The 27,685-nt window shown below is 54.2% G+C and overlaps 3 protein-coding genes and 1 long non-coding RNA gene across 6 annotated transcripts; 2 read left to right on the forward strand and 2 right to left on the reverse strand.

Moving 5' to 3' along the window:
• Positions 1-764: 764 nt before the first annotated feature.
• On the forward strand, positions 765-4,841 carry LOC142362856 (uncharacterized). 2 transcript variants are annotated; one of them, XM_075433694.1, is made up of 8 exons: positions 765-938; positions 1,344-1,628; positions 2,271-2,528; positions 2,885-2,938; positions 3,358-3,474; positions 3,932-3,978; positions 4,277-4,429; positions 4,671-4,841. In XM_075433694.1, the coding sequence occupies exons 1-8, from the start codon at positions 878-880 to the stop codon at positions 4,839-4,841; spliced, it is 1,146 nt and encodes a 381-aa protein (XP_075289809.1). In that variant the 5' UTR covers positions 765-877. The 2 variants fall into 2 exon arrangements, with proteins under 2 accessions (XP_075289809.1, XP_075289810.1); XM_075433695.1 differs by having other exon boundaries at positions 1,344-1,607.
• Positions 3,461-8,074, reverse strand: LOC142362857 (uncharacterized). Its single transcript, XR_012765329.1, has 3 exons — positions 7,546-8,074; positions 4,654-5,071; positions 3,461-3,832 (listed from the first exon to the last, which is right to left on the reverse strand). It is a non-coding gene; the product is annotated as an uncharacterized LOC142362857 (long non-coding RNA).
• A 2,932-nt stretch (positions 8,075-11,006) lies between these two features.
• CIAPIN1 (cytokine induced apoptosis inhibitor 1) lies at positions 11,007-19,122 on the reverse strand. 2 transcript variants are annotated; one of them, XM_075434217.1, is made up of 10 exons: positions 19,036-19,088; positions 17,935-17,985; positions 16,507-16,679; positions 16,051-16,203; positions 14,597-14,673; positions 14,153-14,321; positions 13,890-13,963; positions 13,441-13,556; positions 12,840-12,909; positions 11,007-12,264 (listed from the first exon to the last, which is right to left on the reverse strand). In XM_075434217.1, exons 3-10 carry the CDS (start codon positions 16,661-16,663, stop codon positions 12,154-12,156), a joined length of 927 nt encoding a protein of 308 aa, XP_075290332.1. In that variant the 5' UTR covers positions 16,664-16,679; positions 17,935-17,985; positions 19,036-19,088; the 3' UTR covers positions 11,007-12,153. The 2 variants fall into 2 exon arrangements, with proteins under 2 accessions (XP_075290332.1, XP_075290331.1); XM_075434216.1 differs by lacking the exon at positions 17,935-17,985 and having other exon boundaries at positions 19,036-19,122.
• Positions 19,074-27,651, forward strand: COQ9 (coenzyme Q9). Its single transcript, XM_075434215.1, has 9 exons — positions 19,074-19,168; positions 20,201-20,372; positions 20,953-21,088; positions 21,448-21,590; positions 21,861-21,945; positions 23,123-23,227; positions 25,222-25,377; positions 25,754-25,807; positions 27,540-27,651. The coding sequence occupies exons 1-9, from the start codon at positions 19,108-19,110 to the stop codon at positions 27,573-27,575; spliced, it is 948 nt and encodes a 315-aa protein (XP_075290330.1). The 5' UTR covers positions 19,074-19,107; the 3' UTR covers positions 27,576-27,651.
• The last annotated feature ends 34 nt before the right edge of the window (positions 27,652-27,685 follow it).

The raw sequence follows: 27,685 nt of genomic DNA on the forward strand, positions 1-27,685 counted from the left end.
AGGTTTTGCTCTGAGCACAGAGCAAGAGCGGTGCGGGCAGTGGGGAGCTGCGAGGATCAGCACCCACGGGGGCTGCCGTGACATGGGCTACGTCTGGCCCTGTCCATATCCCTGTCCTGGTGTCCCTCCAGCCGGAGGGGTGCAGGGGGACGCCTGGAGCACCCCATCTCTGCAGGGCAGGAGCCAGGACCTGGGTGCTCGCGGCCAGAGCGGGGGGCTGCAGGAGTCCCTGCCTGGCTGGAGCTTGTACATCCCACGTGTGAGCAACCAGAAAGCTCTGGCCAAGCCCAGCCTTGCGCCAAAATGCAGCGGTCCTTGGTGTTCAAGGGCTGGCAGGGTGTGTCGATCCCCACCCAGCCGCAGCCAGCGCACCGGCCAGGGCGGACATCGCCCCTTTGCCCACCGTGACGGCAGCATCGCTTTCTCCAAGGGGTCCATTCCCTGGTGTAGTATGCGAAAGACTCGTGCTGGCAATGGGGAGGTGGTCTGCAGGAGACTGGGGAAGCCCCTTGCCCTGTGTCTGCTCGTGCTGGCGATGGGGAGCTGCTGGGCTGCCGCCCAAACTACTGGGAAATGGCCATCAGCGGCGCTCCGCTGTGTTACTCCTGTCCGTCTCGGGGCTGAGGGCGCATGGCCGGGATGAAACCGCAGAAGGAGCCAAACAGCAAAGAGAGGAAATAAAAATGAAGCTGAAGCTAGAGAAGGGGAAGAGAGGGGAAACCTGTGAGCGCAGAAGGAACTGCCCAGGCGAGCGGCGAGGAGGCGAGCTCCTGGCAGGGCTGCAGCTCGCCCTGGCCAGGCAGTGACCCCGGGGGGAGAGACGGCAGCTCCCAGCCGACCCGCCGGCTGCCCAGCATCATCCCATCGGGAAGACGGCATGGCGGGCTGGCTGCCCGGCAGGTTCCTGCCTCTGCTGCTGCTCGCCCGGCTGCCTGCCGGTGAGTCCCCTCGCGCCGTCGCCTCTGCTCTCAACGCTTCCCTCTCTGCGTACGCCTGCAGGAGGGTTGGGACGTGGCTGCTGCTGCTGCTTTTTCCAGTGCTCTGGCAGCATTTCACCCCCACTTCTGCGCCAGCACCTTGCCATGTGCCTGGCAGAGGGGTCCCCCCCTGCGATTGCCTATGCCCAGGCTACAGGCTCTGCCCATGGGGACCCAATTCCAGGCTCCGGGGCTTTGAACGAGCATCGCCTTCAGCAGCAGGGAGAGAAAACAGTCGGGGTGGGGAAAGAAACAGAGGTGCTTATAAGCCTGATGACTGCGAAGGGGGTCAGCTTCTCGTGGAGCGTGCGGATATTCCTTAGCACAAACCCAACCCTCCATGGCTGGGTTTTTTTTTTTTGGCAGGACTCGCTCACCAGTTTTCAGCCATCGTCGATGTGTCGATAGGGTTAGATGTTGTCTTGCAGTGTCTGCTCCAGACAGGCTCGAGCAGCACCACCGGGGAGCTGAAGTGGTTTAACACCACCCAAAACAGTGAAGCAAATCAGAACAAATACGGTGTGGAGATGAAAGAAGATTCTGCCCAGCTCACCTTCTCCGGTGTGAACAAATCTCATACAGGATCGTACGCATGCAGGACGGAGAGCACAAGGGACATGCCCATGGAAGGTTATGAACCGTTCAATTATAGTAAGAGACACAAGCCCACCAACACCCACGGGAGCAGAAAGAAAGGGCTGAGGATGGGAGAGGAGAGGAGAGAGGGAGGGCTCTGCTGAGAAGGTGTTGAGTGGCTTCAGCTCAGAGCTTCAGGAGCGATTCTGAAGTACTCCAGAGTGAGCATCAGGGGATGGGATGAAGCCAGAGAGGCTGCAGAGAGTCTATTACATCGTCTTTGCCTCTCTAGGGCTGACAGTTTCCCCACAGCTAGTCCCCGAGTCCCACCTCACGCCCCATGAAATGATGGAGCCTGACCCTGTGGCCTCGGTGGCATGTCCTGCGTGGGTGCCAGAAGACCCTTCTGCCTAGGTTGCAGGAGGAGGAGGCAGCATCTTCCCCCCGATCCTCCCCAGTTTTCAGTCCTTTCTGAGACAGAGAAACGCTTGTGCACTGCACGGTGCTGGGTAGCACTAATCAACATGCAACGCTGCAGCGTTCAATGTTGAGGAACTTTTAGCAGCCAGATTTGGAAAAGAGCATCAGCTGCTGGAGGGAGGGACAGTTCCTTCACCGTGTCTTTCATGAGCAGCACATGCCAGCGGGATATGTCCCCTGCAGGGTCGTATATATGACTTAGATTTCACTTACCGCGTATTTATTTTTTCCCTCTAGAGACAGAAAACCCAGACATCACCATGGAGTGCAGGTTTGAGATTTGGTCAGAGAATCTCGTGGTGCATGTGAAGTGGTACCAACGCACGCATCTGGAGGTGGGGAGTCAAACCAACTCCACAGCTCCAGGAAAAAACTGTGGTGAACTCACCAGTCCCGGCGTGTGTGCAGCCAGCTCGTGTATCTGTGGGTGCGGGGTGTTCATCACAAGGACACAGGCGACAGACGCTGGAAACGGCACGCCAGGGACAGTCCCCAGTAAGTGGCACCGCTTCCATTTCCATGGGGGTGATGAGCGGGCGGAGAGGGATGCGAGGATGAACACTCCCCCGGTACCCCCATGTGCTGTTTGCCCTGAAAGCACCCCAGGCTCCGGAGAGGCCGACCCAGCACTGCCCCTTTGGCAGACGCATCCCACCGTGGAGCTGCTCAGCTGCCGGGTCCTTGAAACAGGGCCGCATGTCCTCCGGCTGCGGCTCCAGCCCAGTGCTGCGGTGGCTGGAGCTGCAGTGGCAGGAGCGGGATGGCCAGGGCAGCAGGGTCCAGGACACCCGAAGCAGAGCGGGGTGTCCTCTGCCTCCGGGCAGTCTCTCACTTGCGTTCCTGTCTTCCAGGCTGTGGCCCTTTGGAATCCCAGAGCAATGTCAGTGAGAAGAGGACCAGGACAGGTGAGTCCCCACAGCCCAGTGGCTGCAGGGGTGGGAGGCAGGAGGGGTCCTCAAGGAGAAAGAGGAGCAGCAAGGGGGAAAACACATCCCATGGGGGTGGGAGCTGCTGGCAAACCAGGGTAGGCACCAGCGGGTCAGAGGCTGTAATGCTGGGAAGGGTCTCCGATGCTCTGACCACCCCCCTGACTGAGTTCGGGCGAGTTTGGACGAGTTCAGATGAGTTCAGATGAGTTTGGACAAGTTTGGATGAGTTTCTGGAGACCCTTTCCTGCAGGATTTTGTCGGCACCCTGGGGCTGCGGGTGGTTTGGGGTCTGGAAGCCCAAGCTTGGAAAAAAACACATTTCCTCCCCAAAAGAGGCAATAGCAGTGTGTGTCCCTGAGTGACGGGACGGTGGCTCACGAGTGGCTCTGTGATAGCTGTGTGTGCAGGACTCCACTTCCTCCTGTCTATCCTCTTCGGCTTGACCGTTGGGACGCTTCTTTACATGCCGATAATTGGCCTTCTGCTGTGGCAGCGGAGAAAGAACAGAAAAGGTAAGGCTGAGCCCGCGCCGAGCCTCCGTCCTCTGTGGCAGCCGGCTGGTGTCTCCTCCGAGATGAGCCCAGGCTTGGGAGATGTCCACCTTCAGCGCCCTACTGCTCCTGCTCACTTCGTGCTCCCTGCATGGGTCTGTCCTCCTGAACAAGCTTCCCTCTGGCCAGTCGCTGGTGAGAGCCCCCTTATGGCACAAGCCGTGGTGCAAGTGAAACACATCTTGCACGTCGCTGCATTTCCAGAAGTGCCCAGCTCAGAGCTCTTCTCCAGCCCTGCCAAGTGCTTCTAAATCCTTGCCAACCACTCCTTCCCCTTGGCCATCTTCAGAGCCAGGCAGCTGCAGAGCCCTGTCCTCTCCTGCAACAAAAGCAGGACCAATGCAGACATTTTCTTCATTTAGAATAACAATCATTATCAATATTTTCCCTACTATGTAAACTACATTTCGTTTTTCAGGAAAGCTCACAAGCAGGCAAGTGGCAGAGGGGAATCAGCTGAGCACGGTAAGCCAGGGAGGGCTTCACACATATCATTTCCTTCTCCCCATAAAAAAAAACACTGGCTGTTGAATACCCATTTAAGGGATTTCAGAGTAAAAACAGTTTTGCTTTCTGAAAACGTGGTCCTAAACACTTATTAATTCCTATTAAATAGGCCCTTACGAGCTTCTGAATAGGTGGCACCTCTGAGCAAGCTGGATAACGCTTGGGCAGTGCAAATGGCTGTGCCAGGGGAGAAATGTTAGCAGGGGAGATACAGAAGGGAAGGGCAGGGCTCTACTCATTGCCCTCTCCCCTGCAGGCAGCCCCAGTGATGGGGACCGAGGACGTGACCTACGCCAACCTGAAGTTTGAAAAGAGGACCGCACCCACCGCCTGCAACGTTGTTTATACCGAGATGAAACCACCACAACAAAAGCAGGGTGGTGGGGACGCTGGTGCTGCTGACGCAGGGGTAGATGCCTCCCCCCAGGGAGAGGGCTAGGGAGGGATGAGGGAGGGACAAGCAGCTTCTTACATGCCTGGCAGGGTCGTCATCCCCAAAAACTAGGCATTAGCTCATACGGAGTGCGACTAAAGGCACCTATTCACCCCCACATGGCTGCACTGCTATGCTTTATGATCCCCCAGGAGAAGCCACCTTTCGCGATCAGGACAGGGCTCTTCCAGCCGATTTACCCCTTGCCTTCCTGCAGCCTCAAGCACCACCAAGACTCAGCAGCTTCTTTCGTGGTCTCCAGTCACCAACGGGCTCTTCTAGCAACTTGCTCCACGTTTCAGCGAAGTCACCAAGCACCACATGGCCACCGTGCTCCATTGATGTGGTGTCCCCTTGGCACTGGACATGCTGGGTGGGGTGGCCATGAGCAGCTCCTCTTGGCGCTGGAAAAGTCCTGGAGCAGTTGCCTGGATTTTCTCCGCAGCTGCTGTGACGTGGGTTGACCTTGCTCTGGTTCACTTGCTTGAAAGACACGGGGCGAGGACAGAAAGGCATCATTTGCTTCGCAGAGGTGCTGCGCGGGTGCTGCTGCAGTGATCTGCGTGGATCTGCTTCACGCTAGGAGTGGACGGGTGTCCTCCTGCATGTAAAGCTTTCCTGTAATTTGGGAATAAAAAAAATGTAAAAGGTGATGTTTTCACCCGCAGTGTCTCAAATTCTGTCCCGCTGATGGAGACCCAGCTGAAGTCCACAGGAATAATCACCAAGCCATGGAGACTTTCTGGTTTCCCCACCCAGTCCAATTTCAGAGCAGCTACCCACAGGGGACATCCCCAAAGTGGTGGTGGTGGAGCTGCCATTGTCCTGTGGGCAGAGCTCTGGTCATGCGTGGCCAGGAAGACACAGGCAAGGGCTACAGAAAGGGAAGAACTGGGGACAAAATCCTAAGTATTTGGGGGGAGCAACCAGTGGAAAAGGGAGTGAGATGTGAGGGTCAAAGTGTTGAACCAGGGAGGCTCACAGAGTCATCAGGGTTGCCGGGGTTGCTGCCCAGGGGTGCAGAGCAGAACCAGTCTCCACCAAACTGCAGGACATCCTCACCAGCCTCCTCCTGGGTACCTGCAACCGTGGGGGAGGAGGAGGAGGAGAAAGGTCCTTAGTGATGCCCCAGCTTGGAAAGGGAGGACCCAAGTTAAACGGGCAGGTACGAAATGCAGTCCAAACCTCAAGAGCAGCTGCTGGAGGAGGAACTGGGGTTTGAAGATGTCCCAGGTCTCCTCCTGGCCACTGAAAGGAAGCAAGATGGAGGATCTCCAGAACATATCACTGCCCATCGCTCCCTGGGGGCCATTTCCAACCTATGTGCCCAGGGGTCCATGGGAGTTGGCTTGAGCAGACACTGCCAGCTACAGCTGCCACCCCATCCTTGTGGCAAGGGGACCCATCGCTTGCCCATGCGTGGGACATGAGGGCAGCCATCCTGCCCCCTCCAGACATGGCGCTGGGGTAGCCGGGGAGACTGGCGTGGGGAGAAGTCCAACAAGGGATCAACCAGGGGTCTTCTGGCCACTTTTTGGTCGACAGCCAGCTGAACATGAGCCAGCAGTGTGCCCAGGTGGCCAAGAATGCCAACGGCATCCTGGCTTGGATCAGGAATAGTATGGCCAGCAGGAGTACGGAGGTGATCGTGTCCCTGTGCTTGGCACTGGTGAGGCCGCACCTCGAGTGCTGTATCCAGTTTTGGGCCCCTCACTACAAGAAGGACATTGAGGGGCTGGAGTGGGTCCAGAGAAGGGCAGCGAGGCTGGGGAAGGGTCTGGAGTGCAAGTCTGATGAGGAGCGGCTGAAGGAACTGGGGCTGTTTAGTCCGGAGAAGAGGATGCTGAGGGGAGACCTTATCACTCTCTACGACTGCCTGAAAGGAGGTTGTCGTGAGATGGGTGTTGGTCTCTTCTCCCAACTAACTAGTGATAGGATGAGGGGAAATGGCCTCAGGTTGCATCAGGGGAGGCTTAGATTGGATATTGGGAAAAATTTCTTCACTGAAAGAGTTATCAAGCACTGGAACACGCTGCCCAGGGAAGTGGTGGAGTCACCATCCCTTGGGGTATATAAAAGACATGTAGATGCGGAGCTTACGGACATGGTTTAGTGGTGGACTTGGCAGTGTTGGGTTTACAGTTGGACTCAATTATCTTGAGGATCTTTTCAAACCCTATAAATGATTCTATGATTGTACGTAGCCAGGCTGGGTGGCCCTTGGACTGGCCCAGTACAGCCCTTCTCAAGTTCCTGCAGCATGAAATGACCAATGTTGTTATTCTAAGGAGAAAAGGGTTTAAAAAACAGCTGACTTCAACTAAGAGGGGCTGCTCGTGGCTTCAAGAAGAGCTGAGCAGGACAGCTGAGACTTGTATTAAAAGTCTTGGCAGCCCATTATCCTTGGCAGAGGCAAGAGGGGAAGCTTCAGAAGAGGCAAATACAGGTGCAGAGTTGTTCTTCAGCATCCCGCTGGTCAAAAAAGAAGGCCACGAGCAAAGGAAAAACACAAAGGATATGAGCAGAATGACACGATCGCTAAATTGCAGAGGCAAAATCAGAAAGCGAAGGTACAAAACGAGTTAAGACCAACAAGTGCTGCAAAAGGCTCTGCATTTCCTTAACTGCCTGAAAAAGAAGAGGAATGAAAAGGAAAAGTTGGGCCCATTGCTTCACTGAGAGCCGTTACCCAACGAGGTGAGAAAGCTGGGACGTTCGTAGCGCTGCTGTTGCATCCTCCCTTATGCCCAGAGTTAGTGGGGCTTGGCCCTGGCATAGCATTTTTAACAAGGAATCAGGAAAGAAGCCACGAAATGGCCTTGGAGCAGCTCCATGAGTGAGTGAGAGGTGAAGGGACGCAGCCAGCGCTGCTTGAGGAACTAGCTGGGACAATCTCTCGAGATCTCGGGAGCTTTTGCAAGCGCGGGCAGGAAGGGTGGGGGCAGGTCTTAGTCCACTGCCTATTTTTAAAAAGGCGAAGCGGCTATGGCCAGAGCTGAGCCTCTGAATTTCAGTTCTCAGAAAGATGCTATCACAAGCAGTTAAGCAAGCGTGCAAAGATAAGACCACAACAAATGCAACATCTTCCTCACCCCAGATGCATACGTGCCACCTGGGCACGGATGGAGGTCCCCCTTGTCCCTGTGTGCGCTCAAGGCAGGCTGGTGAGACATCCGTGATGGGTTTCCGTGCCAGGAGCACAGAGCATGTCCTCACACCCCGCGAGTTCTGCTCGCCGCACGGAGGAAGCCTGAGTCAGGTAGAGAAACAGAAGCGCTGCTTCTCCCAGTTTGGGGTTTTTTTCAGGGCAGAAGTGCTGCAGCAAGCACCTGGGGAGAGCGCGGAGAAGCCGCTCAGCCTCGGGAGAGGAGGGGTACCGGGGGTGCAGCCGGGGAGGTCTCTGCAGCTCCCCAAGAGCTGCTGCCCGATGTGGTCCCCAAGCTTCACGCCCACCGTGATGGTGCTGGTGGAAGAGTAGCAGGAATGCATGGGGGAAAGAACAGGGATGGGACCTGGGTCACAGCGAGAAAACCTGGAAAGAGCAAAAGGGAAAACCAAGCCAGGGAGAAGAAGAGGAGGAGCAGGAAAGGATGGGGATGGGCGAGAATGGCAGTGGAGAGGACTGTAGTATACTTGCATGGCGTGAAAGAGAAGGAGAGAGGCCAGCAAAGAGAAGAGAGAAAACAGAAGACAATTAGAGAAAGAAGAATGAAAAGAGAGAGGCAGAAGAAAGCAGAGCAGAGAAAGAGAAGAAGAGAGGAGAGACCAGAAGAGTCAGAAGCAGGGGAAGACACTGGGGGAGGAAAACGGCTCAAGGCTGAGGAAAAAGAGTAGTTCATTTGTGGGGTGATTAATTGTGTTTCTGCTGACAAGTTCATCGGCCTTTACCACCTCTGAAGCTCAGAGATGTCTGGGCCAGGCACAAGCAGAGTCCCTCCCCGTCTCACAGAGCATCTCCTTCTCATCCAGGAGACCCAATTTCTCCAGCTAGGCAGGTTACCAGCAGGCATCGTGTTTATTTAAGCTCCATGTAAAGCAAGGTGCAAAGACGCAGAGGAAAGCTCCCTGGTCTTTGCACCGAGGGGCCTCTGAAGGCCACTAACGCAGCCATGCTTTTCCCAGCAGGAGAAAAAGCATCATCTCAAATTCAAGGGGAGGAAAGCAGGCACGCATGCGGAGTCAGTGCCAAATGCCATGGCTCTTCATGCCTTCCCAAGTCAAAGCTGTGTGAGGGGATATCCCGGGCTGCGAGTATGGAGGTAGGGGTAGATGCACTGAGCTGTTTCTCCATGAATGGCTCCATAAAGCATCTCCCAAACAGGCTCCAGGGTAGGAAGGGATGTTCAAAGGGTGTTAAGAGAGGCAGGAGGAGAAGGGTGAAAAATGCTGCTGATCTCCTTTGTCAAGAGGAACACAGGGAAGGGACTCCCAGCTCCATGACGCAGTGCTTGGCCGGGCGCTTGGCCCACGGCACAAAGGGCTGCATCTCGCAGCCCCCTGGGGAAAGGGCAATTTGCTCTGTTTCAGTTTTATTGCTGGAGAGGGTTGGAAGAGCCTCCCCCATTATTTTAATCCCCTCTTTTTGCAAATTATGCTATTTGTATGTCCCCAAGATGCTGCTTACCAGGCCCAGTTCCAGCGGTGCTGGGAGGAGAAGCTGATGGCACAGGGCTTTGCTCTGTGCTGGAGTCTGCAGAGCAGAGGGTCGAGGACCTGGCGACCCTGAGCAGGCGCAGGCGCTGGAGGGAGACAGCAGAGCAGAAAAGCCGGCAAAAAAAAAAAAGTCTTTGGACATAGCTGGAGAGGGGAAACAGCCTGTCCGGAGCAAACCGGGTGGGAGAGGCACATCCATCCATCCTCCTGCACCAGGGCCTCTCCCGGTCCCCCATAGCTCCTACTGTTTACACCCCAGTTCACTCAGGACCTGCATCACCTTGGACACAGGTCAGCTACTGGAAGAACAATCAGAGAAGCCTCGCTGAAAATGGCTGACGTGACAGCGACTCAAGTCTGCTGCAGGGCACGTTTGAAGCGTTGGCCAGAGACCCCCGCAGAGGTGCCCCGTCGCAGAGCTGGCACGTCAGCACACCAGGACCCGCACCGTGCCTGCCGAGCTCGCCTAACCCTCCTGCAGCTCGCCCTCTCGGCCCCCTCCCCAGCGTGCCAGCTGCAAGGGAGGGCAGTGCAGATCTCCCCGGGATCCGGGGACAGAACGCGTGGGAATGGCTCAAGGCTGCGCCGGCGGGGTTCAGGCTGGGCGTTAGGAAGCATTTCTTCACTGAGAGGGTGGCCAAACCCTGGAAGAGTCTCCCCGCAGAGGCGGCCAATGCCCCAAGCCTGGCTGTGTTTAAAAGACATTTGGACAATGCCCATAATAACACGCTTTAACTCTGGGTCAGCCCCGAATCGGTCGGGCAGCTGGACCAGAAGCCCGTTGTAGGTCCCTTCCAACTGAAATACGGCATTCCGTTCGGTTCCAGGCACGGCCTCAGCCTGCTCACGCCCGGGGACAAGTGCCACCTCCCAGGAGCGGGGTGGGCAGTGGCATGAGGCTGGAGCCAGGAGGGAGGGCAGGCAGGGCGGCCGGAGGCTGCGGCAGACAGGGAAGTGGGCTAAAAGGATAAATGCTCCTCAAACCCAGCCTGATCGGAGCGTACTCCCACCCAGCTGATGCTCCACCGCCAAAATGTCACTCTTTGAGGGCCTCTGGCACAAGTAACACTTTTTAAAGAGAACAAGATCAATTTATGGCATTAACCATCATTAACTGAACTCAGCAGCATCAGAAAGTGTTTCCAGCTTGTTGAAATTCCAGTTGAGTGAATCACTGTAAAACAAAAGCTCCCGCTGCTGCCTCCTCCCTCTTATCTTACTTACTCCTGAAAGGAAAGCAGAGTTCGGGTTAAGGGCTGCCTTTATCAGGGGGCCTTATGCAGAGATCTGATCTTCCGCTACCCTGAGGCTGAAAAAAAGGCAATCAAGAGCCAAAAGGTCATGGGTGTGCAAAGGCTTCTACCTGCTTCTTCAGATCACAAGACGTGAGTGCTAACAGGTTTGTTGGACAGGAGGTTTATCACAAGACTTGTGTCTCCTTGGGAGTTGTTCTCGCCAAAGACAGAGGCAGGAGGAGGGTGAGGAAGGGCGCTGGGAAAGCCGTGCTCTGGCCAGAGGGAGGGCTCTCCGTGGCCGCCAGTCCCTCCCATTCCCCTCTGGCTCCCAGTAAGTAGTGAGCAGCACCGAGCTCACACCACAGCACCTGCCCCTGATCCACACAGGGTGCTTTGCACGCCTCGAGGACTCCGTCCCGTCTCTCCCTGCAAGTCTCCCTCAACCAGGAGAAACCCTCTCCCTGACATCTAGACCGAATTAAAAAGCTAATCTAGGCAGCTTGACTCTGTTCTTTCCAGTGAGCATCATGTATTCGAGTCATGCCAGGGGAACACTTTATGGAGAACTCCAAGATGCAACATTTAAACGGTTCCAGCAATCACGGAGAGACTGAGTAAAGGGAGAGACGCGCTTAGAACACCACTAGTATGAGTCTTAAAACAAATGCTTTACTATTGGTCACTTTTATTTCAAGAACAGAACAGCCTTTGATCCCAGCTCCCTCTGTAACTCAGGCAGCACAACAACAACCAGTCACAGCCTGTGGAGCAAGAGCTCCAAACAAAGCAACCCCCATTGAGACGCTGGCTTTGGGCTTTCCTCCTCTCTCTACTCGGGCGAGGAGCAAGCCTGGCACAGAATGTGAACAGCTCCCTCAGCCCGCACCTGCGCGGATGCTTCACTAGCAGTAATTACATGAATAAATAAAGAGTAGTCAGTATCTTGTGGAGCGGGAGCAGAGGGTGACCACAGATCATCTAGAAATTAAATTATTGCTACGTTCTTACTTACTGGACACTGCGGGTAACTCACCTGGTAACCACCAAGAGAGGCGACAGTCTCAGACCGCCCTCGTGTTATCGGTTCACGCTGGACAGAAAGGTGTGGGGGGACAAGACCAATCTCATTTAATCTGCTCCTTCCCTCCAGCGCAGGATTTTTCTCAGTGGGACTGAATTTTTGTCACACGGATGGAGACATCATGGGCTGGCTCCAAAAACGCTTGGAAATCCGTCCTGCCTGCCAGACTTTACCAAGGAGTTCACGCACGCTGCTAAGGGTACACACTGCTAAGCGTACTGGCTGCTCCTGACTTCCAGCAGGAGCTGTGGAGCCACCTCCAGCAGTAAGGAACCGCAGGTTCAAATTTCAAAGCGTTACCCTGCAAGCTGAGCCAGAGCTGCTGATTCTTTGGGGAAAATCAGGGAAGATTAGAGTTGTAGACACGGGCCGGGGGAAGCACCGGCCCTGCCGTAGCACATGAGCTCAGCCTGAGGCTTGATTTGACTTCCCTCTGCCGGTGGGACAGGCTGCGATGCCCAGTGTCCCAGTATCGACACAAGCTGGCTAAAACAAGGCGTAACATGAAGCCTAACACATAGACCACTTGTTACCAAAGATGATCAGGCAGCCCAAGGTTGGTTACCAGTGATGAGCTGATGGCAGTGTCAGTGCCCGCGGTGTGTGTCCCCCGCCACCGAGGAGCACTGGCCAGAGAGCATGAGTTGAGAGGATGAGGAGGGCTGCAGGAAGAACCTCAGACCGACAGCAAAGCGGAGGAGTCCTTCACAGGACATCCAAGGACATCTTTGTTAGGCATCATGTAGCTGGTTCTCTTTCAGGAGAATCTTCTCCCCAGGCTTGAAGGCGGGCATCCCCAGGTAAGGGCAGCTGGCACAGCGGAACGCATCCCCCAGGTAGCACTGGCAGGAGAAAGAAAAGCACCTTCTGTCATCAGGGGCAACTTTCAGTTCTCTCCCCTTGCGGTATGGTTTTCCCAGCTGAAGAGATGACACGCTCCTCAGCACGTGTCATCTTCCCGCAGGAAGCGCTTCCCTCCTTCCTCCTCTCAACATGCCTGGTTAGTGTGTTCGCAGAGCCGCGCCGGGCACTGTGCTCACCCGAAGCAGCAAGTTTCCACCCAGCCAGTGCACGCGGGCATGCCTGCAAGCTGGGCCTGGGCAGCCCCTACCCACCAGCAGGTCCCCCGGGCCCCCCTGAGGTGACCCTCCCTGAGCAGACCACCAGTCAGCACACCAGCAGGGAGGTGAAAGCTCGCCACTCGCTCCGACCCCTGCAAGGGTGGGACGTGTGCCGGAACAGACAGCATGCACCGGTACGGAGCGTGCGGGCGCAAGGCTACAGGCTCTGCAGAAGCGGCACAAGCGGTGTTTGGAAGCAGTAAGCCAGCTCAGGGAGCAGTCACTACAGAACACAGCTCTTGGGACACAAATAGCGTACCACAAACCACAGTATAGAAACAAAAATTACTATTTACGTTTCCACAGGCAGATTTGGGCTGTGAGCTCTTCTTCTCCTGTTCCAGCTCTTCAGCCAGGCCACATGTGCTGTAGAAAAACAAAGAAGTCACCTGCATCTTTCTGCTTAGAGGTTGCAAGTCACCAACACTCACCCCAGCCCTACCCACACACAACAGCCCCTGCTCTGGCACACGACACAGCTGACTCCGGGACCTTCACACTCTTCACTTCGCTCTGCTATACAAACCGTGGTGTTGCAAGTGTTGAAACACGCTCCTCAAGTCTAAACCGAGTGGGAAATGACTCTACACCACTTACGTGTGGTGTTTCTCCTTGAAATCTGAGAAACCAGGGTTTTAGCCAAGGCTGCACAAACTGCCTCCACCTTCTGGAAGACTGTTGATCACAGCAGTGCAGTAATTTGTAGCAGTTTTGGTGCAGCTAGTCAATTCTCAACGTATTTGGGTTTACATTCAAACAGTTAAAATAGGACATGAACCAAGAGAATTACGCTCTGACGAACAGCAAAGTGTCTACAATCCTTTTAAAATCCATCCAACTGTAAGCGTTTGATGGTACAGTTATAAGGTTCACTGCCATGCTAATCCCAGCACTGACCAGTTCTTGCAGGCTTTCTTCTTGCCCATTTCTTTGCAGGATGGACCTCTGAGGGACGATGGATCTGGCTTTTTCAAATCCTCTGAATCCAACAGCTCGTCAGAGTCCAAAAGATCCTGAAAACATACCATGGGAGATAACACGCAGGACACCGATTTGTCAGTAGGGAATAAGACTGCTGTGTTATGTTCAGAGAAATGGAGCTATCTGTAGCACTGGCGTTGAAGTGCTGCTTCTGCGCCCTTCTATCCACCTCTCCTCTCCACCCCCACCACACCTCTGGGCTCTCAAGACCTCACACATAATAGATGAGGTGGTTTACCCTAGGGATGCTTTTCTACCTCTGAAGTTGTAAAGCTTCCCAAGAGGCATGACTGAAACTATTTAGAGTAGGAAAGAAGAGGAGAGTAAAGGAACAACAGCAAAGCCTCACAAATAAAACCAGATACCATCTCTTCATCATCCATGTCATTGGCAGAGAGTGTCCACAGCTTGGCAGTGGCTGGGTCCACAGAGGGTTTTCCTGGAGCCAAAACAAAGGAAGAAACAGTAGTTACTCCAGCCTTTGCCCCATCTACTCCTGACAAACAGAGTTCAAACAACTCTGGAAAGCCCCAAGTCACAGGTTGTTACTGTCACACTCCCGACCCCAAGGGACACTTGTCACCCGACAGGCAGGCAATCCAGACATTTAGCACGCACCACTCCTTACCTGAAGGACCAGGGTTTTTGGCAAAGGAAAGTCTGAGCTGACTTGAGGATCCCACTTCGAAATTGGGCTTCCTGCCTTCTATCTGAACGATGAGAAGGTCATTGCCTTGGTAGCTCAAATACTCTCGGACAGACTGGGCCTCCTCTGGGGTCAACGCTTCCTTTTGCAGCTGCAGTGTAAGATTTCAGGTTAACCTCACGCAGAACCCCTTACTCCAGCACCCAGTTCAGCATTCCAGTGAATACAGACAATGGGTATTTTCAGTCCTCAGGAAAAACACTCCCTTCGCAGTAACTGAAGTTTGTGGCAGGCAGTGTCCATGCGCATTTACAGTAAACTAGGGTAGCTAAACACCTCGTCACCCAGCAAGTCCCCAGGAATCGCCATTGGGGTTCCAAGGGAACGGCACGAGGGAGTTTCTGGGAGCAGTTAGTACATACGTACCTCCTTCACTTCCACCAACCCAGAGAGAGTCAGAGCTGTGGGGAGTTTGGCTGCTGTCTTGATTCTGCTGTTGTTTCCTGGAAGACACAAAGGCAGGAAGTAGAACGAAGGAAAAAACAAGAACAGAGGTCACTAAGAAACCTGGAAGAGTGAGAGCTTTAGAAGGAAGTACTCAAGCCATACCTCTGCTTTAAAATTGAGCCCCTTCCAGCCGACAGTAGGAACAAACCAGAAAGAGCACAAGCAGCTTGTTCATTAAAATAACAGCCTGGGGTCACAAAGCCATTCTAGCTCCACATCTGTTCTGTACGTGCCAAAACCCTCCTCAATCCAATTTACACCCGCCAAAAAAAGAGGAAACAAAAAACCACCCCAAAACCCAGACAACAAAATCCCCCCACATATTTTCACGTATTGAAGTGAACAACTCATGGAGTTTTCAAAATGTGGACTCCTAAATGAATATTACACGCAGAAACGCAACATTCAAGAGCCTTGTTCTCATAAGCAAAAGCTATTACAATCGTCGTTTCATCAAAACTCATTACAGGCTTCTTCTCTTGGGCACAGGATTGTGCGGAACAGAATCCCTTCACCCTCTCTCACTAGTCCTGCTTGCACTTTATTCCAAGTCCACCAAATTCCAGCCTGTCGGATGTGACTGTGGAAAGCAGAAACCTCATCTGCTGCAGACTTTGCACGTTCTTTGTTCTGTCCCAGAAATGTTCCCCCGTGCCCTTAAGGCACCTCTTGCACCACGGAAGCCACTGCCAGCTTCAAAGCACTAGCAAATCTTCCCAACCCGTAGTAAGGACTTCTGCTGCCAGTTACACCACCATTTTCAGCACTGTAGATCGTGCCAACAGAAACTCTGTCAGCACAGAAGCTTCTGTTCGTATCAGGTGGCACATTATTTCCCACTTCCACCCTGAACCAGCTCCCTGTGCCAGCAAGGTTTGAGTGCAGGTCAGGTACAAGACAGAGAAATCATCTCGTGTTCACCTCCTTCTGTGTTTCTACAGCTGTCCCATGGCTCATGCTCCAGCTTTACTCTTTAAACTCAAACATTTCTACGTTTTCTGGATACCTATTTCTCAGCTGGCTTCTGGGACAGCTTCTCTCAGCATTCGTCAGCTGTTTTTACAATCCCTTCAGGAGCTGCTCAGAAACACAACACCTGCAACTATTTAACATCACACACCCTAGAAGACCAGTATCCACTCAGCTTTTCCACATAGTTTAGGAACGAGCCTGTGCAGCACTTTTGACCAGAGAGCGACTGCAAATGCCTCTGATGGCTACCAGCTGAAAGGCAGGATAAAACCCCTTGCTAGTCAGCTTACTGTGTCAGGAGAATGAACATCGGTCAGAGCTCCCGTCCTTTCCATTTCAGCCTAATCCTCACCAGAATTGCGAAGCTGACATGAAGGCAAGGCTGATGTGGATTCTCTCACCTGATTCTGTAACCACCGGTTCTTTCAGCAGGACACGGCCCCCCGGCTTAAGTATCCGAGCTATTTCTGCCAGTACCTCTGCACTGTGCTGCGCTGCACTGCCTGGTACCACGCCAGAGAGAATTACGTCGAAGCTGGACTCCCTGTGAGCCGCTGAAAAGAGAGAGGAAGATGGTACAATTTTACACGTGTACACACAGAGCTTTGCTTAACACATCAGTTCCACCTCCCTCCTCACCTCTCACGCTTGCGTACAACAGAGAGAAGTGATTAAAGACACTGGTCACAGGAAATATGACCAGGCTATCTCACTTTCTTTGCTGTACTGCCAGTGGTAAGAGTTAGCCATATTGTTGTTCCAAATGCTGACTTACAAACCAGGCCAGATGCCAGCTCACACAACAGAAGCACCTTCTCCCTCTAAATCAAACAGGGAAAAATTAAGCTCATTCTTACACTGAGACAACTGGTTAATGTTTTCCACAGCAACACGATTATCAGCTCCCACCAGTGCCTGAATTTTATCCACCAAATCCTTCAGGGCTTCGACAGGTGAGGAGCTGTCCCAGACGATGGCCACGCGCTGGCCTGGCGTGACTCCGTACTCCCCCATTTCCGCAGCAGCAGCCCTGACAGTAAGAGGGATGGGTCAGGGGGAGACAGAGAGGAAGCGTAAGTGCCAAGCGCAGCATGAACCTCTACGGACTGTGACTTAATCACAGGCTTGTTTTAATAAACAGGGACTATTTCCTGGAGGCAGGCAGCACAGAGTTCCCACAAGCTGAGCACTAACATGACATTCAGAAACAGCTACACTTAAGTGCGTAATTCAGTTTCTCTCCAGTTCAGAGACTAGTTTTGCAGGGAAACTGCAAGCCATACTTAAAAAAAAAAAACCGCACCAAAATAAAAATGTTACCTGCTTGCTTAAAGATTTAAATAGAGAATACACAGGATTTCTGGATTTCCAGACTAGTGACAACTATTTGACATTAAATGCTGCCTTATCTCTCCTACTCAGGACATGACCTAGCGGAGTTTGCTCCCGCAGTGCATGAGAAGATAAAAAAATGTAACTTTCAGCATTGCAGATTGAGGCTCTTTCAACTCTTATCGTTGCTGGTGCTGGGTGAGCCATTACTTGGAGGGAGGAGGGGAACAGAACGTGCAGTGAGTGGCAGAAACTTGTCTGCGCTAGTATTTTATAAAAAATTGCACTCCTGACAAGGTCTGAAGAAAATCTGCACTATAGAAGTGTCACCACAGTATCATACCATCACCTGTACTCATAGCAGCACCGGCTGCTGAAACAAATTACCTGGCCTCTTTCACCCTACTCATCCAATGCAAACCTATTCCCTTTCTAATTTCACACGACCGCAGAGAACAGAGCGCACCGGCGAGCACACTACTCGCCCAGTGTTATCTTCAATTAGCTGCAAGCCATACACCTGCTTCGGGCGAGCCTGCTGTGAGCAAGGTCTTTACCAGACATCACTACCTTAGGCATCCTGGGAAACACCTTATTGCCACCATGTTGTCGTGAAAGCAGAGCTTACGGATATGCTGTACTAAATTTAACTCGGTTGCCTGCAGCCAGGTGCGCAGTGGATTTCGACCCCTTTTTCCTCTAGCTCTATGTGCCGTGGACTCCTCTCTCCTGGAAACCGCAAACAAGTGCGGAACGGGATGACCCTGTGCCTGGTGTGAGCTACTCTGGGACAAATTCGCGCTAAGGCAGCCCACACTGCCAGCCAGCTAAGGAGTGGAAGAGCTGGGATGTATTCTACAGGTCGGCCTTGCATGCGTATGTAACACAGGCTAAGCAACTACAACAGATGGCAATGCTAGTAAACATGCTTATTAACCCCACTGAAAAGTCACCTCTCCCAGGCAGCAGGCTGAAAACCTCAAGACACACAAGCTGGTGGGCTACTGTGAAAAAAAAAAAAATCCAAAGTCACACCTTCTTCTCAGAGCAGCAGTTTGTGGCCTTTCACAAAGGTCCCTCAAAGATGCCCCCGCAGATCCCATGCGTAACGTCAGCACAGCACAAGGGAAGAGGCTTCAGCCAGCCCAGACTACACCAGCAGCACTGCCAGCCTGCAGCAGCCCCTCCAATTCAGTGGTGCCCAGCGACAGGACAAGGGGCCATGGGCACAAACTGAAGCAGAGGAAGTTCCAGCTGAACACAAGGAAGAACTTCTTCCCTCTGAGGGTGACGGAGCCCTGGCCCAGGCTGCCCAGGGAGGTTGGAGTCTCTGGAGATATTCAAGACCCGCCTGGACAAGGTCCTGCACAGCCTGCTCTGGGTGACCCTGCTTCGGCAGGGGGTTGGACTGGGTGACCCACAGAGGTCCCTTCCAACCCCGAACATTCCGTGAGTCTGTGAATTGCTCCCTAAAGAAAGCAGGAGGCTGCGGCAGTCCTCAGAGACGCGGCACTACACCTGCCTTCCGTCGGCGTAACGGCGAGGAGCAACCGGTGAGGAGACACCCTCAGAGAACGCGCAGTCGAGCTCTTGGAGGGATGACGGGAGGGATATTTTTCTCCCTCCACATTTTCCACCAGAAGGTGGAGTTTACTTTCAAACGAAAAGCTCCGTGTACCAGCTGCCTGCCTTTTCAGCACCCCCAGCTGTAGACTGCGACAACCTCGCCTTGCTCGCCCGGCCGGTGCTGGGGGAATGAGGGGGGGGGGGCAGGGGGACCTTATCTTCCCCGCACACACGGGACAGCCCGGAGGAACACCCTGCCCAGCGCGGGGGAGCCGCAGGCCACAGCGGGTTAAACCCGCCGCGCAGCACGGCCGGCGGGAGGCTCCCCCGCGGCCCAGGCCGCGGCCCGGGGCTGCCGGCGGCTGCAGCGGCCTACGGGGGGTGCCCGCCCAACGCCCCGCCAGGCCCCGCGTCAGGGGAACGGGGAGGCACCACCCACCGCCGCCTTTCCCCCAGCCCCGCTCCCCTCCGCCGAGCGCCCACCTCACCTCGCCTCAGCCTGACGCCGTCAGCGCCGCGTCACACCCCCGCGACGTCACCGCCCCCTGCCCGCTTCCAAGATGGCGGCGGCGGCGGGCAGCCTGCGGCGCGCGGGCTGGCGGCTGTGGCGGGGCCGCGCGGGTGAGGGGGCGCGGCTGGGGGGGGGGGGCGGCGGCGGCGTGCCCGTGCCGGTGCGCGTGCCCGGCGGGGCGGGGCCGGATTGGCGCCGGGCGGGGCGGGGCGGAGGAAGGTGAGGTGAAGGGCAGAGGCGGGGCGCCGCTAGGGGGCGGTGCGGGGCCGCGGGGTCGCACCGGGCCCAAGTCTAGGCCTAGGCCTAGGCCTTGGCCGCGGCAGCTGCGGGCAGCTGGGGAGGGACGCAGCCAGGCCCGGCAGGGTCTCTCCGGGGAGCGCGGTGCCTGGGCGAAGGAGGCTGCGCAGGGCTCGGTGCCCTGCCAGCCCCATGTGCCTCCCCGGCCCTGAAACCACACCCGTCCTGTGAGGGAACCGGAGAGGGGTGGCTTGGCTGGGGGTGTCTGGTCGTGGGGGGTTTTTAAAGTGTGGGCTGTGCAACCCCAGCTTATTAAAAAAAACCCACCCAAAATTCACTGCAGTTAAATGAAAACTTCTCACAGGGCAGCCGTGATTGAAAGCTGCGTTGCCTTTGAGTCCCTTGAGAAACGCATGTCGTCACCGGCCTGTTGTAGCCATTAGGACCAGTGTGACCAGCGTGTCGTAGCCGTGACCGACATATCGTAGCCATTAGGACAGCTCGGTCCCTGTTGTATGACTCGGTCCCTGTTGTATGACTCGCCCCGAGCTTGGGGCTCGGCACCTCCTGCCAACTCACCCCTCCATCGGGGACCGAAAAGGGGAGAGGGCCTGCTGCGGGGCAGGCAGGGCACGTTTGTGTGCCTGGTTTCCCGTGCGAGACTGGGAAGCTCCCTCCTGTCTGCAGTCCGCGCCGTTCCTTTCCTCACAAAACATTTTCACTTTATTTTCGTCGAGTAAATGTGAGCTCGGCTGAGAGCGGCGCTTCTGAGAAGTGTAAAAATAGACTGTCTGCAAATTTCTGTTCCTTTCAGCGGTGTTTACTGCAACTCTTTTCTTCACTGTAATTTTCTGTGCTTCCTGCTGTTGGAAGGAGACATCTGACTCTCCTGGTTTCCCTTGCAGTGGCCAGGTGCCAGCTCTCCCCACCGTGGCGTGCTCTCCAGGCCTCGGCCGTGCTGAGGAGAGTCTCTGACGAGCAGAAGAAGGAGCCCTTGGCATCTTCCTCCCAGCAGCAGTTCGATTCGCATCCAGCCGATCACCAGCCTGAACAGGAACCTCAGGGCCCTCGCCCCAGGTAACTCACTAACCATTTCTAAGCACTGTCCTGCCGACAGTGAGATCGGAAGGCTTTGCTTTCCCGAAACTCGCATCTGAAGCTCGGAGACAACGAGTTCCCGAGTTAATGGAGCCTCAGACTTCAGCAGCCGGGGAGCTCTGCCGTGGAGGCAGAATGGGACTTGCTTTCAAGTGGGAACCTCTCTGGTCTGCAAAGCGCAAGCCTTCGCTGCTGGATTTTTGTGTAAATCCCCACAAGATGTGGACAATATGTTGTCCCTATGCCTGTAACTGTAAAGCCCCCGTTGGAAAAGCTTATAGTTTAGCTGTTTTTTTAAAGGAGGGGGAACGTGAGGCTGACTGGTCTCCAGGCAGGCACCTAAATTGAGCCCTCCCTTATTTTTCTCCTCTCACGGGAAAGGTTGGTTAAGAATCCCTTTTTCTGGAAAGGGGAGGATTTTACAGGAGGCAGCGAGATTTATACTAAGCAGATCTCAAAGCGTGCCTGCCCGCAGCGGTGGCAGCGAGTGAGTGGCAGAGTCCAGGCTGCTGATGTCTGGCGGTGATGTTCCCCTCACTGTACCAATACCTTCTCATAGTTACACTGGCCAGGGCGGCCAGGAGTCTGAGGACTATGAGAGCGAGGAGCAGCTGCAGCACCGAATCCTCACAGCAGCGCTGGAGTTTGTGCCCGAACATGGCTGGACTGCAGAAGCCATTGCAGAGGGAGCCAAGGTATGTGGGGAGAGAAGCAACAAACCAGTTGACAACTGGATGGAGCTGAAGTCCAAAGACAGCCAGGCCTGCATGCTTCCCCCACATACTCTTGGGCGATGCACCCTGGTCAGCAGATGGTACCGGGCAGGAACACGTCCCAGCTGCTCCAGGGTAACCCTGTCAGAGTTAAACTAAGGCACGAGGTAGAGTAGTGACCCCAAAGAGAGGAAAACACGTACAGGAAGCGCTTTTTAATGCAGCGTTGCTTTGTTTAATTCCATATAACTTCCTTCACAATATAAATACAACGTATTTCCTAGCTGGATCCAGCTTAGCGGCGTATGACCCGGTGTATGCTTCTCCCTTCTTCCCGGCAGACCCTGGGTCTCTCCGTTGCGGCCGCAGGGATGTTTCACAGTGACGGCAGTGAACTGATCCTGCACTTTGTGTCTCAGTGCAACACCAAGCTGTCTGAGCTGCTGGAGCAGGAACAAAAACTGGTGCAGCTGGGCGAAGCAGAGTGAGTATTGGGTATGAAAAGACATCTTCCTTGGCAGGCTTTGGGGACTGGATAGACAGAGAGGCCACACGGGAGACCAACACTTTGAGTAAAAAACTGATTTACCCAAATAAAACCACCTGCCCAGATACGGAGTTGGACCAGAGGCGTAAAGGATACGTAATATTTCTCCTATCTATTGCTGAGGCAGGCAAGAAATCGATCTTTGAAATTCAGAATCGAGTTTAACTTGGATATTCTTCATATTTGTATTTTGTTTTCCTCACCCAGGAAGAAGCCTACAGATCAGTTCCTGAGAGATGCTGTAGAAGCCAGACTGAGGATGCTGATTCCATATATTGAGAAATGGCCCCAGGTATAAAATGAATATCATGATTGTCTCTTTTTTTGCGTGTATTTTAAACACACTGTGGCCTTCAGCGTAGTCTCTCTACCCGAGTAGTTCAAGGCTGTAAACGAAACCCTTCCTGGTTTCAAATGATGTGTACCCTTCAAGAAGAGAGCACCCTCGGAAGAAGGCAGTTAAAGGTGTCCTTAGAACAACTGTTTCTCGTGGTTCCGGAAAGGCAAACCTCCACCATTCACTCCACCCATCTGGGATCCCCCAAGGATAACCAGTGTCTCGGTACAGCCCTGTTTGCAGCGTCACTGCAAGTCGGGCTCCTTGCAGTGTTGTTCCAGTTGCACCGGTATCATCTGATGCCTGGAAATGCAGAACTATGGCTTTGTTGCATGAAACTGCTGGCCTAGTGTGCAGATGACAAACCCTCGGCAACCTGAGGATAGCTCTGTGCCCTGAGAGGGCTCCGTGCTTCCAAATTCAGATTTAAGTCACAAGCCTTTCTTCCTAGGGTGGGAAGGGAATTGAATTGTGGCCTCAGTGACAAGCAAAGACTTCCCAACCTTGGGCTGCAAAGATCGCTGCAAAGCCAGCCTCTGTTGTCCAGAATCACTGCTGGCGTCTGGGCAGCTGAATGCAGGGCTCCTTGCAGAGAGGGAAGATGGGATTCAGGTTTTTGTTCCAGATTAGCATAACTTGTCTTGCGAAGGATGTGGGTGGTTTGTGACTCTCCTGGCATTGTGTTATTACGTTCAAAGGCTGCAGGATCTCAGCAGGGCCATTACGGCTGGCTGTTCTGCCCTCGGTTAGCTGCTTTGAGTTCAAAGCCAAATTCAGAGACATGAGAGATTTGACTCCCTGCCCGTAGGGAGCTCAGCCTGTGCTGCCTTTCTGTGCCTGGAGAGGCAGCGCGGGAGAGACTACATGGTGGCGTTCGAGCTGAGCGGGGAGCATTGGGCTCCGGTACCGGCTGGGGCCGGAGCGCAGCTGCCACCCTGTACCTTCCCTGCAAAGCCTGCTGCTTGGGAACACTGGTGCTAGCTGAAACGAGCTGGGAGGACTTGTCCCTGGGAGCTGGAGGCGAGTCAACAGCAGCAGGGAAAAGATGACAGAGTAGAGCATTGTTGGGCGGCTTTAATGCTATGTCCTTCTCTCTTTCACCCTCCCGTTTATCAGTGCGTTTCCTTCGCAGGCTCTGAGCATCCTGTTGCTCCCACATAACATCCCGTCCAGCCTCAACCTCCTCACCAGCATGATCGATGACATATGGCACTACGCTGGAGACCAGTCTACAGACGTAAGTCTTCGTGCCTGGGACTGCCTGGTTCTGCCCCTCGGCACTTCAGCAAAATGACGGGTTGAAGCAGGAGTTGGGCCACGTCTCCCTTGAAACGAGCTGTTTGTTGAACGAGGCAGGCGTTTTCAGAAGCACCCAAGGGTCCTTATAAAGCTATAGCCTAATTTCCAGAGACACTTAGGAGCCAATGGGGCTAAATGCAAATTAGCGCCAGTGGAACCAGTGCAGATTAAAAGGAGCTACTTTCCTAAACTCTTTTAAGTACTCTTCTTTTTTTGAAGACACAGACAAAACTGGTGAGATTTTGAGACTTCAGAAGCTGACCTGGTATTCAGTCAGCAAGCAGCGTGTCTCTGTCGAAGCAGCGGTCTCTTCCATCAGCAGGAGCATTTGCAGATTTGACTTGAAAACCATTGAAGAACCTACCTAAAAATACTAGTAGCTTATTAAAGCTTTCATCTTTCTGGCAGGGAATAAAAGAAAATTACAACCTTAATTAAAGCAATTAATAAATTACTTTAATTCATATAGATGTAGAGAGAGATGGGAAAAGCTAAATGAACCGTTTTAACAAACTACTTTAATAAGCTTCTTTTATCTGACTATAAAAGAGAAGCTACTGCAGTGAAAAATAAATACGATGACAGAAAAATTAAAGGAATAAACCAGAAGAGCACTGAAAGACTGTGACTGCACGAGGAACAAGTCCCTCACGGGTTGTGGAAGTCACATCAACACATCAGAGTTGGTGTCCGCACTGGGCTGCTCCTAAAGTCTCCTCACCGATGCAGGGAGTAGGAGAGCTTCTGCAGTTTGTCTCTTGTTCGCACCTTCTGACCAGCCACAAGAGTTTTCCTGGGGAGCTCTGATGCTGACCCCTCCCTCTTTCCCAGTAAAGGGGTGTAATGTCACTCGCAGTGCGGCCCTCCTCACAACACCAGGAGCTCGGTGGAGTGTGCCCATGACTCACAGAACCCTTCAGGCATTTCTTTCGGAGCTGGAGGAGAATCAACAGAGAGAGTTTGGTCTCAGGCACGTGAGAGATCCAGCTGCAAGTGGCAGCACCCCTCCTTGTTCTCCCCTCGTCAAAGCTTGCAGGTCATGGTGCAGACAGTGGAGTTTTTGAGCCAACTGTTGTTTTCAAAATCAAGGCCGGTGTTTTGGTTTCTGTGTCGCTTTGTAGCCATGAGCGGAACAACCAGTATTTTTTCTAGGTAGCCAAATAGTTTGATCCCTGTAATAGCAGCAAATGGAGCTGGAGGCTCGTTTTCAAAAATGTTGACATTTTCGCCTGCCAGCGGTGCGAGTGCAGCTGGAAGAACTGAAGAGTTTGAGTTACTTGTGCATCTTTGCGTCGTGTAACCTATCGTTGTAAGGCATCCTGCAGCGTTGCTGCCAGCAGCGTACTGATGCACCGAGTGATTTGGTGGGCAGTACTGGTATGTCAGTGACAGGGCTTGGGAAAGGTCTCTCTTCTGTGTGGTCCTGCACAGTTCTGTCCTCTGCTTGTTCCCTTTCGTCATGCCTGTATCTGGTGCGAACTGCAGCTCAAGTTCAGTACTAAATACAGCCGTTTCTCCTCTAATCGGATCTCGAATCGGGGCTTTGCATTGCCTGCTAGCGGTCTGTAAAGCAAAGGTGAACTCTGGCACCAGGCATGCAGGCTGGCAGGGCACGGGAGGATCCCTTGCTGTCTGCTGCAGGTGCCGGCCTGCAACTGGCAGCAGGCGGTGGGACCTTGTTCGGCAGTTTTAGACCCCATTCTTGTGACCACTCTCTGGTGCCACGGGAGCAGCTGTGCTGTCAGATGTCGGTGTTGGCTGGCGGCCCACGGCATCACAGGGAGGAGCTGCACAGATGAAGTGGGGAAGGAATATGCCATTCGATGCTATTTTCCTTTGCTGATCTCCGGTCTGCTATCGTGAGCTGCGTTGCCGATCTGCATTCAGGTCACACCTTCCTCTCCCTCTCTCTCTTATTTCATGCCCTTGCAGTTTAACTGGTACACTCGTCGGGCTGTGCTTACCGGCGTCTACAACACCACCGAACTGGTGATGATACAGGACTCATCCCCTGACTTCGAGGATACTTGGCGCTTCCTGGAGAACAGAGTAGCTGATGCCATGAATATGGGCAATACAGCTAATCAGGTAACGTTACAGGCAGGGTTTACGTGCGGCGTCCCCCTTCTCCCCAAATCTATCTGCAGGCAGACCTGGCTATTCGATCATGCAGACTGCCTCGTACTGGCGGGTGATTGCATAAAAGCTGTTGGTTCATCATCAGTAGATGCTCCTGTGTCTTCTGGTACGACACGTAGACTGGCCCGACGGCTGGGAGACGTACATCCCCAGGAAGCGTCTTCCTTGTCTCTTGTCTCTGGCTATCGCTTGTCTGCAGTGCTTGGCTTTTGTCCGTGCCTTTTCTGCAGCACATACGTGTTTGTTGTGCATTGCATCTGTTTGGGTGGCCACGAGTGTAACTGCAGAAGAAAGCAAAAGGTCCCATTCTCCTTGTGTCTCCTAGGTACAGTCAACCGGAGAAGCAGTTGTCCAGGGCCTGATGGGAGCTGCAGTTACCGTAAGTAGCGCTGAAACCAGCAGGGCTGCCAGGGCAGAATTGCTTCTGTTCCCTTCCGTGCTGAATGTCAGCATGTTTTTCCTCCCAGCTCCAGAGCACAGCATGAAAAAGCATTGTCTTTCATAACATAACTACACCTAAGGATGATTTTCTGCGTAGTTTGGGGTTAGTTCACTTTTTTTGTGGTGAAAGAACTCGTAATAGAGCGTAAAAAAAATCAGTCTGAAGCTGCAGGGTGAGCTTTAGAGACGAGAGACAGGCGATCAGAATAAATACGGGTGTTCACCGACGCTCATCACAACATCTGTTCCCCTGCCAGTCCCTGCACTAGGGACCTTGATGGAAGGTCCGTGGCCCCCAGGACACATGGGAGGTGGCACCTGTCTCTGAGCTGCAGCAGGGTGACCTCCTCAAGCTGTTCCAGTTGACTGCAGTGTCCTTCCAAGAGTGCATTCACTTCTTGGTAGCACCCTGGGCTGCTTTGTGTCCGTGCAGCGGGAACTGAGCTTCCTCTGGGATGTGAAATAATCCTTTGTGTACCCAGGAATGATTTTTGAAGGGCTTCGGGGCCTCCCTGTGATTCTAATTTTGAATAACTCCCATTGCATTTAGCAGCAAAATGATTCCCTTGTTATCAGAAATACATTTTCCTTGTACCAGCACAAGACAAACAGGCTAGAACACCAAAAGGATCCTCCACCAGAGAAATCCCCATGCCCTCTTTGAGCTCTTGCACCTGCAGCTGGGGCCCAGCGTGTCTCCCGTCGCCAGATGTTTCATCTGTCCCCGCAGCAGTCCCACTGCACAGATAAACAGGGGGAACGCGCCTGCTTCCGAAGGCGGGGGGTTGCCGCCAGCTGCTTTTAGGGCAAAAAACTCCCCAGGACATGAACTGTTCGGGGCAACCAGTGCGGACCCCCACGCCCAAGGGTGCTGTGCGGGTGTGCTGAGCTCTCCGGGTCTCTGCAAAGCAGATGGAATCACAGAATCACAGAATGGTAGGGGTTGGAAGGGACCTCTGTGGGTCACCCAGTCCAACCTCCTGCCGAAGCAGGGTCACCCAGAGCAGGCTGCACAGGATCGCGTCCAGGTGGGTCTTGAGTATCTCCAGAGAAGGAGACCCCACAACCTCCCTGGGCAGTCTGTTCCAGGGCTCCGTCACCCTCAGAGGGAAGAAGTTCTTCCTCCTGTTCAGCTGGAACTTCCTCTGCTTCAGTTTGTGCCCACTGCCCCTTGTCCTGTCGCTGGGCACCACTGAAAAGAGTCTGGCCCCGTCCTCCTGACACCCACCCTGCAGATATTTGGAGGCATTTCTGAGGTCGCCTCGCAGCCTTCTCTTCTTCAGGCTGAACAAGCCCAGCTCCCTCAGCCTCTCCTCGTAGGAGAGATGCTCCAGTCCCCTCCTCATCCTCGTAGCTCTCCGCTGGACTCTCTCCAGTAGCTCCTCATCTTTCTTGAACTGGGGAGCCCCGCACTGGACACAGCACTGCAGATGGGGCCTCACTGGGGCAGAGTAGAGGGGGAGGAGAACCTCCCTCGACCTGCTGGCCACCCCCCCCCCCCCCCCCCCCCCGGCCTCCCTCATCGCCCCCTCCTCCGGCCCCACACGGGGCCTCCGCTCCCCGGCCTGCCCGGTCGCCCCTGCTCCCGCGGCCTCTGCGGGAGCCTCCGGGGCTGGCCGCAGGCCTTCGCACTGCCGTTAACCCCCCACCCCCTCTCCTCTGCCCCACAGATCGGGAACCTGGCAGGGCTGAACCGGCGCCGGTGAGGAGCCGGCGGCGCGGGAGCGAAGACGGGCCGCGCCTCACCCTGCCCCGGTACCAATAAAGCCGCACCGCAGCCTGGCCCGGACTGTTTTTGGGGACGCACCGGGGCGGC

Source organism: Opisthocomus hoazin, chromosome 12 (assembly GCF_030867145.1).
Source record: "Opisthocomus hoazin isolate bOpiHoa1 chromosome 12, bOpiHoa1.hap1, whole genome shotgun sequence".
NCBI lineage: Eukaryota > Metazoa > Chordata > Aves > Opisthocomiformes > Opisthocomidae > Opisthocomus > Opisthocomus hoazin.

What these genes read in the sequence shown, in the direction of transcription:
- COQ9 (XM_075434215.1), top strand. Translation starts at nt 19,108, where the DNA reads ATGGCGGCGGCGGCGGGCAGCCTGCGGCGCGCGGGCTGGCGGCTGTGG. An exon ending in GCTGTGGCGGGGCCGCGCGG is followed by an intron (nt 19,169 to 20,200) that starts GTGAGGGGGCGC and finishes TTTCCCTTGCAG; the next exon opens with TGGCCAGGTGCCAGCTCTCC. An exon ending in TGATGGGAGCTGCAGTTACC is followed by an intron (nt 25,808 to 27,539) that starts GTAAGTAGCGCT and finishes TCTGCCCCACAG; the next exon opens with ATCGGGAACCTGGCAGGGCT.
- CIAPIN1 (XM_075434216.1), bottom strand. Translation starts at nt 16,663, where the DNA reads ATGGGGGAGTACGGAGTCACGCCAGGCCAGCGCGTGGCCATCGTCTGG. An exon ending in ACCGGTGGTTACAGAATCAG is followed by an intron (nt 14,674 to 16,050) that starts GTGAGAGAATCC and finishes TGTGTCTTCCAG; the next exon opens with GAAACAACAGCAGAATCAAG. An exon ending in GGTTGGTGGAAGTGAAGGAG is followed by an intron (nt 14,322 to 14,596) that starts GTACGTATGTAC and finishes CTTACACTGCAG; the next exon opens with CTGCAAAAGGAAGCGTTGAC.
- LOC142362856 (XM_075433694.1), top strand. Translation starts at nt 878, where the DNA reads ATGGCGGGCTGGCTGCCCGGCAGGTTCCTGCCTCTGCTGCTGCTCGCC. An exon ending in CACGCCAGGGACAGTCCCCA is followed by an intron (nt 2,529 to 2,884) that starts GTAAGTGGCACC and finishes CCTGTCTTCCAG; the next exon opens with GCTGTGGCCCTTTGGAATCC. An exon ending in TGAGAAGAGGACCAGGACAG is followed by an intron (nt 2,939 to 3,357) that starts GTGAGTCCCCAC and finishes GCTCTGTGATAG; the next exon opens with CTGTGTGTGCAGGACTCCAC.